General features: G+C 41.1%; 1 protein-coding gene across 4 annotated transcripts in view; it reads left to right on the forward strand.

Moving 5' to 3' along the window:
* LOC122815412 (serine/threonine-protein kinase PAK 3) overlaps positions 1 to 15,463 on the forward strand; it is a 1,296,647-nt gene that overhangs the window by 1,077,945 nt on the left and 203,239 nt on the right. For all 4 annotated transcript variants that reach the window (XM_044087883.1, XM_044087885.1, XM_044087884.1 and 1 more), the window contains one exon: positions 9,993 to 10,041. In XM_044087883.1, coding sequence (XP_043943818.1) covers positions 9,993 to 10,041 — 49 coding nt within the window. The remainder of the gene's footprint in view (positions 1 to 9,992; positions 10,042 to 15,463) is intronic.

Raw genomic sequence — 15,463 nt, forward strand, 5'->3', positions numbered from 1 at the left:
CCACAGCACAGAGTAACATACACCTGTGTGAAAGTGCATAACCACAACCAATGTGAACACAGCCACAGCTACATATGGCTTGCTAGCATATTATTGCAGTATATGGACTATCTGTTCAACACCAACCTCATATGTTCCACTTACACACTAACCCTACATATACAGGGCCGCTACACAGTGTGGTCCGCTGCCTGTCTGTGGTATGGAACATGTGCGTGTACGGCACTACAAACATGCAAGCCGATAGGGTAACATACAGTGGAGCAGCATGTAACATCAGATAGAACAGGACCAAGAACAATGGCATCTACCACAGTCTGTACACAGGCCAAGGTACATATTAACAATACATTTTACTGCCGACAATCACCATAAGTACACAGACTTCAGTACTGTACACACAACCACAGAATGTCCAGGTTATGTCATCAAATATAACCCCTACTATACATTACATGTGTAGCAGTCTGATATATCACTGGCTTGTTATCAGATATGCTGTCACTAATTATGGTGTACAGTACATATGCACCCCTTACTGCATGACATATGTACAAAGGTTGACAGGGTTGTGGCTGGAGGCACATACACAGGGCCAATATTGGCATGTTGCTGTGATAACCTCGTACATTTACTGTTGTAACAAGGTTCTTTGCACCATATGTCCTATGAGGGATATGAAGTCAGTAACTCTCACGGCTGTCACCATCTACAGGCTGCAGTCCTCACACTACCTTCTGCAGTATACAGGTAGGTCATCTGTGGGTAACACCTGGAAAAAAAGGTACCACACACTGGCCAGTCTGCAGATGGCCCTACAGATGGGTGTTCCCTTATAAACATAGCACTGACATGGCTGGTATGAAAACATGTAGTACAGCCATATCCACACACACGCCCTGTTAAACCAACATTACTCCAAATGCAGTATATCAGCACTTAATTTCTGTAGTCAGGTTAGGCACATCTCCCTCCTGTGTATGTTGTTAGAGGTAAACCCCAATTCATCTGACATGCTGTTTGCCAAACAACAGATCAAGTTCCTGTTCACAGTGAATGAAAGGCCCAACACCAATATGATGTTCCTGGATATTGGTGTGTGTGTGTCCATGTATTTGGCTAGGGAAATGTTACCACAGCTGTTCCGCATGCAATCAGCTAGAGGAGGGCTGCAATTCGTGCAGAGGCCATCAGCTGATCCTGAGCATCACTTAAAGCACACATGCTGCTGTCTAAGCAATGCAGGTGTACGTCTCCACATCCACCAGAGAGGGAGTGAGAGAGGCAGACAGAGGCACAGAAATGCTGGGGATGTGTGGGAGAGCAAAACATAAGCATGTTTGTGTCACACACCTACCAGTACAGCGTATTAAACCCCTGATGACTATGTAGTACTATCACATGTCCATGCAGTTATTGGATGCACCACATAGGTTACATGTTGGGGAGCCCTCAGAACGTATATGTGATGGTGAGTGACATCTACAACAGGGATATGAAAGCTGTGTGGTAGATGTAGTGCACGTGCCTGCCCACATGAACAGGTGTCAGCGTCAACATAGCCACGCTCTGACAGGGACGCATACACATTGCCACACTTGCAGGGCCAGGAATACAACTCATCACTAGTAGGATTGCCACAACACAGTACTGTGCAGATATCACATGCACCACAGGGGTCATACAAAGGTTATATGTGCAAAGGGTATGTGGAGGTGTCTGACATCTGACAGCATGCTTCAGTATGCCATTGGGGGTTGTAGTGAGTGTGAATGTGGTCATACACATCTTATACCACACACACAGGCATGGGTGTCAGTACTGACATGCATGTGTGCACTGCTTCATGGGTGTGTTGTGGTTGATGGTGCCAGATGGTTATACAAGGCCAGGTGATGGGTATACCTTGGCATCAAGCCACATGACAATGGTCTGCATTGTGGCTCGGGGGTGTAGTGTCTGGAGTCGCCCACACAGGTGGGTATTGTATTCACCATCCAGTCACCTGGGTGACTATTATGTGTGACCAACGGTGTGCATAGCTTGCCATGTATGTGTTGCTTAGTCCATGATATGGACAGTGTCTGGGATATGCACACCTCCCACATGCATGTACAGTGACATGTGGAAATGTACCTGGGGTGTCTGGCCCATGTTGTGTACACAGATCGTTATCAGCAGATGTGCCAGTTCTGGCCTCATGTGGCGGGAACTGTTAATGGACAGCAGGTTGAGCTTGCACCTACATTGATAGCATGATACTGGTATTGCCTGGTGTCAGTGGTATCTGTCCATACAGGGCTTGTGTTTCAGGCATGGTATGTCCTTTGTGGGTCACATTTGATGGCACCACAGGTGTTGCAGGTGTCCAGTGGGGAACATGAGGGAGGTGTACTGTTGGTACATGCCTACTAGACTGATGGACAGGGTGCCATGCCATCTGTAGCCCACTGCAATAACACCATGGTTACTATCAGTGGGAAATATGCAGGGTACTACCAACATAGCGGTTGTTGCCTAGGCAAGTGCCTGTGTGCATGCGACATAGGTTGAGAGTGCTCCCCTGGGTAATGCAAGGGTTGCTAATGTTGTTCAGCTGGCATTGATGTCACATTTAGGGGTATGGATTTGCACCCCAGCCTCTTGGCTGTTTCACATCTGTTATCCCTGTACAGTGAACATTGTGATATATAGTTGGCCCACCACATATGAAATTTGCAAAACCTGCTCCACATTGAGTCCAGTTGTTACACACTCACAACCACCACCACACAGGATATGAATGACAAACACAGACACACACACACACAAACACACACACACACACACACACACACACACACACACCTGACATGTCTGGGATTAGAACTATCTAACTAGTATATTACACTACAGCACTACATTATTATAAGATGCACTATGGAGATTACTGGAGTACTCCTTCCCCAAAGGTGTATTTCACTGTGAATGATATCAGCAGGATTGCCAAAATAGGGCATTTGAATTGTACTGAGTGTGACTAGCCTAAAATGCATTGCTCCCTACACAGACATAGAAACACCCAGAAAATATCCACAATTTCTATGTGTGTGAATTGAACCCCTACCAGACTTTTATATCACACTACAGCATGATGCTGTTATAGGACGCATCACAGGGATTGCTGGAGCTCCCCTTCCCCAAAGGTGTATTTCACAGTGAATGACATCAGCAGGACTGCATAAGTAGGGCATTTGAATTGCACTGAGTGTGACTAGCCTAAAATGCATTGCTCCCTACACAGACATAGACACACACAAAACATCCACAACTGCCATGTGTGGGAATAGAACCCCTACTAGAGTTCTATATCACACTACAGCAGTATGCAGTTATGGCACATGCTATGGGGATTACTGGGCTACAACCTTCTCAGAGGTGTATTTCTAGATGGATGACATTAGCAGCCTTGACAAAGTAGAGCATTTGAATTGTAGGGAATGTGACTACTCTAAAAAGGATTGCTCTCTACACAGACAGAGTCAGACAGACAGACACACACACACACACACACACACTTGCCAAGTCTGGGATTAGAACTCCTACCTAACTATCGTATCACACTACAGCAGTACACAATTAAAGGACACGCTGTGGAGATTACTGGGCTACAACCTTCCCACAGGTGTATTTCTAGGTGGATGACATCAGTAGCCTTACCAAAGTAGAGCAGTTGAACTGTAGGGAGTGTGACTACCCTAAAAAGCATTGCTCTCTATACAGACAGACACACACACACACACACACAGACACACACACACACAAACACACACACACACACACACACACACACACACACACACACACACACACACACACACACACACACACACTTGCCATGTCTGGGATTAAAACTCATACATAACTATTGTATCACACTACAGCAGTACACAGTTATGGGATGTGCTACGGAGATTACAGGGCTACAACCTTCCCAGAGGTGTATTTCTAGGTGGATGACATCAGCAGCCTTACCAAAGTAGAGCATTTGAACTGTAGGGAGTGTGACTATCCTAAAAAGCATTGCTCTCTACACAGACACACACACACACACACACACACACACACACACACACACACACACACAGTTGCCATGTCTGGGATTGGAACTCCTACCTAACTAGTTTATCACACACAGCAGTAAGAAGTTATAGGATGAGCCACAGAGATTACTGGGCTACAACTCTCCCAAAGATGTATTTCACAGTGGATAACCTCAGCAGGCTTCCCACAGTAGGGCTATGGGGAGGGCAGTGTGTGTACATGGGACATAACCCATTCATCTAGAGGTTGACACACCACATGCGGGCACACACAGGGTCATATTTCACAGGTACGTGTATACAGCTGCTAGTTGACTATGTCCTTGTATAGTCATGTTGCACAGCTAGCACTTGCACCACATAGTCTGTAATGCTGACAGATACCAGTGGCTAGTATCTGCAGTGCGTGACATCTGAACCTCATGTGGTTGTGGCCATTTGGCTGTGTGCTGGGTGGGACAGGCTTGGGTGGCTCCTTGTCACAGTTACCCTCTTCCACACATCTATGTACATCCACCTTTGGCTAATTATGGTGTGTTGTCTTTATTCCTATCCACTGTGTGTGCAAAGGATGAGTGGTACATACTGAGGAATGTCTGCACTAGCGTCTGCGATTGCCAGATATGTCTGGTCCACTGGTGTTTGCAGACATGGCCTTCATGTGTTTAAGTGTGTGAGCATGCCCAGTATGACCTTTCAGTATGTTGTTGACTGACATTGCCTTCATTTCTTTAAGTGTGTGAGCATGCCCACTATGCCCGTCTGTATTGAATGTGTGGATCGAGTCCAGGTTGTTTGTACTGCAGTGCTGACCTTTGTATTGTACACCTACAGGTAGCATACTGTTACTGCAGGGTATCCGTCGATCATTTGGCAATGACTGTTATTACATTTCTATATAGGATGGGGGGGCACACCTGACTATTTCTACTTTTCTACACAGGATTGGGGGACACACCTGACTGTTATTACATTACTATGTAGAACGGGAGGGCACACCTGAGACTTGTACACATTTGCTATGACTGTACTGGAATGTCAGGTACTCCATTTCATTCTGTATTATTACCTATCATGCTGACTAGAGGCATACCAGTGTACTACAGATCTTAGCTTTGATTTACCTATATATTAGTTTCTGACTTCCTACCCTTCAGAATTAACATCCCACTGCCTGACCTGCTGTGGTCTGTCTGTGTAGGCCTGGGAGGGAGGGTACCCATAGGCATCATTTAGAGGCCATAGCACAGCCTTTATTTGTGTTTGTCTACACCTGTCCTGCTGGCTGTGTCTGTTGTTGGGTATGTAAATCCCATTGACTGGCATGTGTGAGTCACTTACCTTGTGGGTGTCCCAGTATTGAGGGTGGTGCTGCAGGGCTGCCTATGTCGGATGCCCATAGTACACTCCCTATACATGGTTGAGCACAGGTAGTGTAATGTTTGGCATCCCTTTTACTGTATGTGAGAGTCAGAGAGAGGTGTTATTCCCTGGGTCCCTCCTGTGTCAGTGTATGTGCTATGCATTGCCTCTTTGCCAAGGCCAGGGCATACTGGGCACGCCTTCTTCTGCCTACTGGGGCAGGCTCAGGTTGTTCCTCCTCCAAGTCACTCTGTGCCTGTGCAGATCTTGGCAATGGTGGGGGGCTATGTGGCCTTTCCCTGTGCTGTTCCTGTTGCAGTTGTTTGCGCAGGATCATATTGTGTAGCATGGCACATATGAGGACAATTTGGGTACATGTAGCTGGTGAGTACTGCAAGGCTCCACCGGATGTGTCCAGGCACCAGAACCGTGACTTGAGCATCCCAAACGCATGCTCTACTATAATTCTGGTCTGTGTGTGTGACTCATTATGGAGTTCTTGTTCGGGTGTGTGTGCATTTCTGATGGGTGTCATCAGTCATGGCTCCAGTGTGTATCCAGCATCCCCCACTAGGTGACCCATGAGGGATGTCCCCATTGGCAAATCTCTGGTACAGCTGTGTCAGATGCCAGATGTGGGAATCATGATAGCTTCCAGGGCAGCCAGCACACATATTCATTATTATGCCCTGGGCATCGCACATGACCTGGCAGTTGATGGATGGGAAGCCCTTGTGGTTGATGTAGACCCTACCCCGCTCACTGTTTGGTGCTTTGATGCATATGTGCGTGCAGTCTGTAGCACCCACTACCTCAGGGTATTCTGCTATTTGGTGGAACAGTTGCATATTGCTGGCCAAAGCCTCACGGTTGTTGGAGAAATATACGTGCTCACCAAGATGTGCTGACATGCCATCCAGGAACTGGTGGAGTACCCTGGAAGCTGATGCCTGTGAGATCCCCATCATATCCTCAGTTGGCCTTTGGAAGGTACCTGTAGCTATTATTCTTAGGCCTACACATACCTTGGAATCCACTGGGATGAATTCCCCTCTGTTTGTTCTGTGTGTCAGGCGTGGCCGGCACAGCTCAACAATTTGCTGTAGGAGGTCCTTGTCCACCTCCTACACTATCTCCAGCTCATGTAGCCCCTGGTAGGTTACCCTGGGTCTGTACACTCTTCTCCATCTCCTGACTGTGGGTTGGTCGACATCAGTCATATCCTCACCCCCCTCAACCTCTTCCACACGTTGTTGTATGATAGCTATTGCAGCCCCTATCAGTCTGTTGATTTGAGTGTTAAAAGTTCCCTGCTTATTTACACCGGTGGTGTAGAGTGTGGGAAAAACCAGAGGGGAAGATGTTTGCATAGTTTATAGTAGTGTTCTGGGCTGGGCTGGGCTGCTGCCTGTGTAATTGACTGATTCTTATACATTTCACCTGCCAGCTATGCTAGTTCTCCTAGATTACCTTCCTACTGTTGTTTTCCCTTCCCATTGCCTTCCTGTGTAAGCCCGGGGGAGCTCCACACAAACAGAGTGCTCAAATGTGCACAGAGCTGCTATTTCCTTGTTTAACTTTTTTGTTAAACCTTTAAAACCTGGTGCGCGGTGCGCACATCTGCTTAGGCAATGTAAAGAGTGCTAGGCAGAGACAGACACACCCCCTTGCTTAGCTGTGCTTAGCTAGGAGCAAACATGAGCCACAGGGCTCCAATCTGCTTACAGTATGCCTGACACACTCCCCTGTGATGTCAGCTAACTCCTAGGATTGCACCAAGCTATTCCTACTTTTACACTGTTGGGTAGCATTGAAATCTGAGATTCAGTATCATTCCCCTCATTTGCATAGGATTGCCTGCTAATGCATAGTTACATGTCTCACACTGAGCCTCCCCCCTTAGCAACCACTACTCACTGGCTATGTTGTCTTCTGCCTGGCATTGACTTGCATGTGAATAGTGATTTTAGTTGGAATGCTTATTTTAAGTTTATTTTATTACCCCCCCCCCCCCCCCGTGATCCCATTTGCGCACCGCTGCCCTACTCTTAAACAGCTGAGATCGGCTAAAAAAATAAAATTTGATTTTTTTTTTATGTTGTTTGCAGTGCCAATGGGCTTATACTTAGCCATTGGCATGCTTCCTGACTGGTATGCAGCCTATATTTGGGGCTGTCACGGCTCTGTTTTGGATTTTGCAGAAATGTACTCGGTTACTAACTGAGTACATTTCTGCAGATTGCACTAGTCCTGCATGGGCGGTTGCAAGCTCCCTGGATTGCAAATTCACCTCATTTGCATGGATTTCTCCTGCAAATGGGATGATTTGCATACAGGGGCTTAGTCCGTGCAGGAGAGCTCGTGCACGCCCCTGCAGGCTGTTCCTGGATTGCACGGCCGACATATTGCCTGCTATAGCTCCTGCACTGATCCTGCATGCTGGACAAGGCATGCAGAATCTGTCTTAGTCACTATTACATTTGTAATATTTTATAAACAATTAAAAAGATCTCGGCAACCAGTCAAGTTACACGCATACTGTCAGCAGTATTTTATTCATCTAGCTGAGAGTTTTCATATGAGGCTAAGAAGTTATGTCTGTGTTACTTGGTTGTTGATATATTTAGAAAAATGTGAAAATTTTATCTATATAAATTAATATCATAAAAAATAACAGTTAATATCTATTTATCTGCACTAGACAGAGGTCAACTATTAATGCATTTGAGCTGCCATTCTGTAAGCTTTAAGATGAAATATTTTCACACCTTTACATAGCATGATTTTGGAATTATTGATGCAAATATGAACAAGCAATATTTGATGCCTAGATGCATCAGTAGGAGTTAACTGTAGATGCACCTGGAGGCATCACTCATATGTAAGTAGTTAAATAGATTAAGAAATAAGGGAATTACCTCTCTAAACCAATCAGTTACACAACACAGCTAACGTCCCCTGTACCTCTTAACTGTAGGACCTTAACATTCCATATTTCCTTAGTTAAGCATATGGATTCCAAAGTCTTACAACCAAAGGGAAAAGAGACTCACCCTGCAAAGAACAGCCTGGTAACTTCCTAAAATGTGATCTTGCAATTAAGTAATGGAAAATACAGCAAGAGAAGGGTAATTCTCGTGACAAAAGTGGAAGAGAAAAAATTTGATAAGTTAATTGTTGACCTACTATACAGGAAGTATTGATGACACGACTGTCCATTATTTAAAAAAAATAAGTATAATATATAAATGAAACCCTTTTACAGAATGTGTTTTTGCTATATTTATTTAAAATCTGTAAAAAATAATTTTATGCATAGTTGGCATGGTAAATTCATACATACACATACTTTTTTCCATATTACAACATTTATAAAAGACTTAATCAAGAGATAAGGGGTCTGGTTATATCCTTTTGTTTTCCTGCTATTTATCAAAATTATTTTATGCTGCTTTAACTTCTACTGTGGTGCAGCGGTATCATTGTTGCCTCACAGCAAGAGGTTCTCCCATTCGATTCTCGGCTGGAGTGCGGGGAGTGCCTTCTGTGTGGAGTCTGCATGTCTTCCGCGCGGTTGGGTGGCTGTTCGAAAGACATGCATAAATAGGCTTGCCTTCGCTGAAGGTTGAACATCGAGCTGGCACCTCGGTGTTCGTGAAAATCTACTGCCAATCATTAGCAGACCGGAGTTCCGCTGTGGCGACCCCTAACTGGGAAAAGCCAAAAGACAACAACAACATTTTATGCTGCTTTGTTCTTACAGTTTACTGTATGATGTGCTCCTGAAACTTAAAATTAGCATCAGGATAGCAATGAAAAACAGAGTTTCATTCCATTTGAATGGAATCTGGTGACATGAAAGGCAATGCTGAAGCCATTGAAGGAGTTAACTAATATAATTACCTTCAACTCTTCCTGCTGGTCATATTAATTTTACACTATGAATTGCTGTGAAACACAACGCATAATGTGTCTTCCTCTCCTTACACTTCTCCTTTAGTTTTAATTAACAGAAAGCACAGTTTTACTCAGCTACTGAAAGTCTATCATATGGAAAAATAACCTATATTTTAATGCATGTGAAACAAATTGTTTTGTTAAGGAATTTTTAATAAAGGATTATATCACTATTTGTAATGGAATGATAGAAAAAACAGCTGGTGACTTTCATTCCAGTCTTGTGCAAAGCTGATGCTTCACGAAACGGTGCACTAAAATTGTGTAACATTAGCTTACTGACATAACAGCCATATCCGTGTAATAAATTGTTGTGCAATCCACCATAAGGAATGGTGCTTAATTTCAGTTACAACTATGTGTCTCATACAATGGTAGATGCTCACAGTAATTTTGAAGCAGGTCAGTTATCCAGACAGCTAAATAGGGATAATGTACGATTTTTACAGGAAAGGTCAAGGTTTGTATTTTATCTTACACATTTGATTCCTTCTGCTTGAAATCTGAAGTGGAGGGTCCTGTTTGAATTTATTGTAATGATCACTTGTTGTTAATTCATGATAGTAATTTGTATTTGTATTATCACTGTAGGGCTTCGGGTACTGTGTACACAGCAATAGATATTGCCACTGGACAAGAGGTAAGTTTTTTTCTTTATATTTATATATACTAAGAATTGAATGTTGTAGTACAGTACAGGGCATTGTAGCATAATGAAATGTTGAATGTGGAAAAGTAATGATATCTGCTGCAAACAGGTTTACCAATGAGTCAGACTTGTATGTTTTAAGTAATAACACAAAACGTGTTCTCTCTCTCTCTCTCTCTCTGTCTCTCTGTGTCTCTCTTATATGCACAATGATAAATATGTTCATTGGAAAACCCTTTTACTTTCCTAAAGACATAAATATTGTATCTGACAGATATGTGTTTTAGTAAAGTATGATCACACATAAAGAGGTTTTGCCATTTGCCTGAAGGGAAGCATAGTTTAAACACAAAAGTGAAGAATTTTTTTTCAATACAAAATCCAATGTTTTATAGCCTGTCTTGGGCATAGGAAAATGAAGCCCTGACTGTGACTCAGGTGTTTGTTAGGTTAGCAGCCAGAGCTCTGGAAGAACTAGATACAGAAGTAGAGAAGTGATGATGTGCAGTCTACTTACCTCTCCCTGGGGTTAGGATTTGGGGCATATGCCCCTGGCTGTGCACTGCACCAACTATTCATGGTAAGGACTAGAAGTGAACAGAGATGTCTTCCAACAATGCTGAGGGGCTATTGGGAGTTGTCTGACTCATAGAAATGAGTAACAAGTCCTCATACCACCCCGTTACATACCTAACCCATGGGGCTGTGTGAGCATAACAAGGGAAAGACAAGCTTTAAGTAAAACAATTGTGATGGTTGCCTGGATAATGGGCATACCCTGTTCATGCTTTCACCCCAAAATGGAAATGAGTGGGTGATAGCACCTGCAGAGCTATCTCAATGGTCAACAGATATGAGGGGATTAACTCTTAAACTATAAATGGCATGCATTCCCTGTGGAGTTGAGGCTAGTTTGGAAAAAAATAGGAAAATATTTCCAGGTATCAAGCAAAATCTATGACTTGTTTACTGGATGTGTAGAGTATGTAGACTACAAACTTTGTGCAAGTCTTACATGTCTGACTCTGAATATTGGTATGTAAATGAAAACAAACTGCTGATTGATTATTACATCTTCTGATGAAGACAAAGACATTATTTTAACAGCGTGGATGGTCAGCTAGAATGGCTTTAAAAAGTAATTATTTTTTTTTCCAACAGACATGTTGATGTTCTCATTTTTATCTTTCTTTAATTGAATTTGGTGTAACATAAAGATAAAGAAAGCTTACCATGTCCCTGTCATTTGCCATTATTTTCCTTGGAGACCAAATTGTATTTAACTGTGTACTGAATTTCAACTCAACCCCACCCCCATGGTAAAGGACGTTGTTGGGTTCATTGTGTTTTATTCATTTTATTTTATTTATTTATTTTGCTGAGTTATGGATTGGCTGCTATACTGTAATTAGACAATCACAAAATAAGCTGTTTTTTTTTTCTCTTCGAACTGGGTGGCATGGATTTGGTGTTGCATGACTGGTCAAAGACTTTTTTTTTTTTTTGCTTTTCACTTGAAATCAAGAGCTGAGGGGTGGGGTACAAGTTAATAGGGCTGCCACATGGCACTAAGGTATGATTAAAAGTATGCAATTTACCTCTTTAGCTGCTCTTCCAGAAATTTCCCCATTAAATTTCAGATACCAGTATCCCTGGAACCTGCAGCTACACTATATTACGTCAGATAACCATAATGCAGAAATACAGATTTTTTTTTCAGCTGCTACATCAGTGCTTAACAAAGTCAGCTGGGAATATCCATACCATAAAAACATATTTTTCATACTTTTTTACTTTTTTAATGTATTTAGTATAATTTTGTTTGACTACTAAGTAGTCAGACTCATATACCAGGCTATGTAGTAAAAATAAAAATTTTTGTCCTGGCCACCTTTTAAACGACTCACACCAACACCAAAAGACAGTTGACAACCTGTATTAACACAACCAAATCATTAACTTTATTCACATGAAACAACAAATAACTGGAAATTTCACATTCTTTCAAGCAACCTCAGGGCAGCATACCCACTCACCCTGCCTAAGTCATTCATCAGAGCAGCATACTCACTCACCCTGACCAAATCTTAAATGTGCAGCATACCTGCTCACCCTTTCAAAATAAACAGCATCCAAATAAGCTCACTTATTATCAAGCAGCATCCAGCAACTCACTTGATCCCCAAACTCAATGCAATCAACACCCTCACCTAAAGGGGGAACAAAAGAGGACAATTCTGTCCATTTTCTCTGGCCCTGAACTATCAGTAAGTAAAGTAACACAAAAAGAAAAAAAACAGGAGGGAGGGAGATCACCAACTCAAGCCTAAATGTGACACCACTTCCCCTGCTACAATAATATAAAAGCTAAACCTCTCCGCAAACCTACCTCACTTCCCCTAACTCCCCAAGCCTATTAACCCCTTAATGTCCAGAACCCAGCTACCTCACTTAACCATACACAAAACCCCCTCCCTCCCCCCTCCCTATTCCTCCTATACTACCCCTGTTTCCCTGCCTTTCCCCCAAAAGCGGGTCCTGGACAAATTGGTTTGTCCCAAACCTCATTTATATGGAACAAATTGTACAATGAGTATGTTTTAAATGAAGGGTATGATTATGAGAATTTTTATAAATTTTATGTACAACTTACAAGTTTCCCAAAATACCAATTGTCTGTTATGGGTATGAGTTTGAATAATAAAAAATATATGATAAAGAAAAGATGAAAAAGATTATGCGTATTTTGTCACTGAATATAATTTAATCAATAGCAAGCTAATAAATTTTATTAAGAAATATTCACCAGTTCTGGGAAAGGATAACTGTTTTAAGCAAATTTTATGTTCTGTGCCAAAAAGTTCTTATACAAATGGTCAAAGATTGGGGATATGCTGGTAAACAATTATTTTGTCAAGCCTTTGGAAATGATTTCCATGGAATTTTTAAACCAAGGGGTGGCTGGTAATATTTGTTGATAATGTGCTTATTACCTTTGAATTTATTAATAGGGTGTAATTTGAAGTTAAAAATAAATGTACTTATACTGATGAGGGCAACATTTTTGCACTTAATTGCCCTGAACTACATTGAAGAGATTTCCAGGATGATTAAAATTAGGTCACAGGAGCGTGTTAGGGATATTAAACAGAAATTACAAAGCCCTGCGGGAGCTCATTTTTCAAATTTTTGTTATAGTAATATTGATGAGTTAACAGGTATTATTTTACAATGTATTAATCTAAGTGAGGGAGGATAAAGTTTTAAAATGTTTTTACTGAATGAATCTGTTTACATTGTTAAATTTGGTACTGAAGAAAGTTGAAAGTGTTTTTTGGTAGGGGGAATGGATTGTATAATTTTTTTAATTTTCAGAATTTTATTGTTTGAATTTGTTTTAATGTATATTATATATAGACTGCAACTGTATTATTGATATAAACTCCTCTAAAGGCATTGTACAAGGCACTAGAGAGTTAGTAGAGAAGTGTACAAGTTTTTCTTTTGCTATTTAAAAGTACTTTTCTTTTCCACGTTATTTCCCCAGAAGAGTATACCTATATGCTGATGTGTATGCTATTGTTTTATAAATTGTATAGGGTATTATATGTGGGGTCTACTGACTCATGAAAGAGCAAGTAAGTTCTACACAACTGTTTAGCGTGTTTAGGAATAGCATCTATTAGGTTTATTTGCTTACAAAGCAACATAAACTGTGCTGAGAATAACTGATTAACATCTATCTGATTGAGAACACTTAAATGAGTTTGCTGAAAGTCAAATGACTAGGATTACATTGAGAAAAACTGAAACCATGAGAATACAAAAAAACAGTTCTACATTCATGTGAGTGCGTGTGTGTGTGTTTGTAGAAGGGCTCTTATGCTGCCTACTAAGTATTCTCATTGTCAGATGAAAACGAAACATACTGCTCCCCAAGGTTACATACACTTGGTGTCACATTTTAGTCATTTAACATTTAGTGAAATCATCTTTGAATATACACTTGGTGTCACATTTTAGTCATTTAACATTTAGTGAAATCATCTTTGAATATACACTTGGTGTCACATTTTAGTCATTTGACATTTAGTGAAATCATCTTTGAATATACACTTGGTGTCACATTTTAGTCATTTAACATTTAATGAAATCATCTTTGAATATACACTTGGTGTCACATTTTAGTCATTTGACATTTAGTGAAATCATCTTTGAATATACACTTGGTGTCACATTTTAGTCATTTAACATTTAGTGAAATCAACTTTGAATATACACTTGGTGTCACATTTTAGTCATTTAACATTTAGTGAAATCAACTTTGAATATACACTTGGTGTCACATTTTAGTCATTTAACATTTAGTGAAATCATCTTTGAATCTCTAATGTAAACCCATTTCCATACTTGCCCTGCTACAAGAAGAATAAGAAAATCAAGTTGGGGGGGTAACAACAAACACTTCATCCATGTACTGCACAGTGAAGACAAATTTTGATGCTTCTCAACCACTTAAGTATATAGGACCTCAGTTTAGCATTTCATCCAAAGGATGGCACACTCCATGAGTACAGCACCCCCCAATGCTGCACTGCAGAGTCAACAGTTTGAAAAATAATCCAGTTATCTGGAAACTGGAATGGGAATAGAACTCTCTGCATTCTGATCTTCCAGCATGAAATGCAACCGTGCTACCAGTTTTGCCATTGATGTTATTGTTTTCAATGGGAAACTCCCCACTTGGGAGACTCAATTTTCAGTCAAGACCCTAGTTGAAAAAATCCATGTAAAATATATAGCACAGCTATTTATGAATACATTTTACATAAAGACTACACTATAAAAATAATAACAGAAAAGTGAATGGTAATTCGCAAATATCTTAGTAGCCATATAACATTAAATAGGCATGTTAGAAAATTCAGTTATATTTGAAATAAATCAAATTACCATATACAGTAAACATGATAATATAAATATTGAACTGACAAAATGATCACATGACATCATTGTAAAAAGAAATAATATTCATATAAGGAAATCTTAAGTAGGCAGTGAACTGAAAAGAAAATCAGTGAAAATAACATTAACTCACAATGGTTTCATCTTTAGTAGGTGGTAAGGCATCTTAAAATTCTTGCCTAAACCTCAGAAGTAGAGACCAAGCAGTATTGCCCCATGTTGATTCTTTGCTTTAAAGAAATGACTGTGCTATGCATAACTATGCCTATTATTGAATGTATTAATGATAACTATAAACAAAGTATGTCCTGCATAACTGCATTGGGAATCAGTTTTTGACACCTTACCTTAGTTTGTGTTTCCTTGGCTTTGTATCTGCCATGTGTTGGGGACCGTCCTAGACCTTGGCTGAGTTGACATTGTCTAGTCTGCAAGTACATATAGAGAA

The sequence above is a fragment of the Protopterus annectens genome, chromosome 11.part0, assembly GCF_019279795.1.
Source record: "Protopterus annectens isolate FY-2018-M chromosome 11.part0, PAN1.0, whole genome shotgun sequence".
In the NCBI taxonomy this organism is placed as follows: domain Eukaryota; kingdom Metazoa; phylum Chordata; order Ceratodontiformes; family Protopteridae; genus Protopterus; species Protopterus annectens.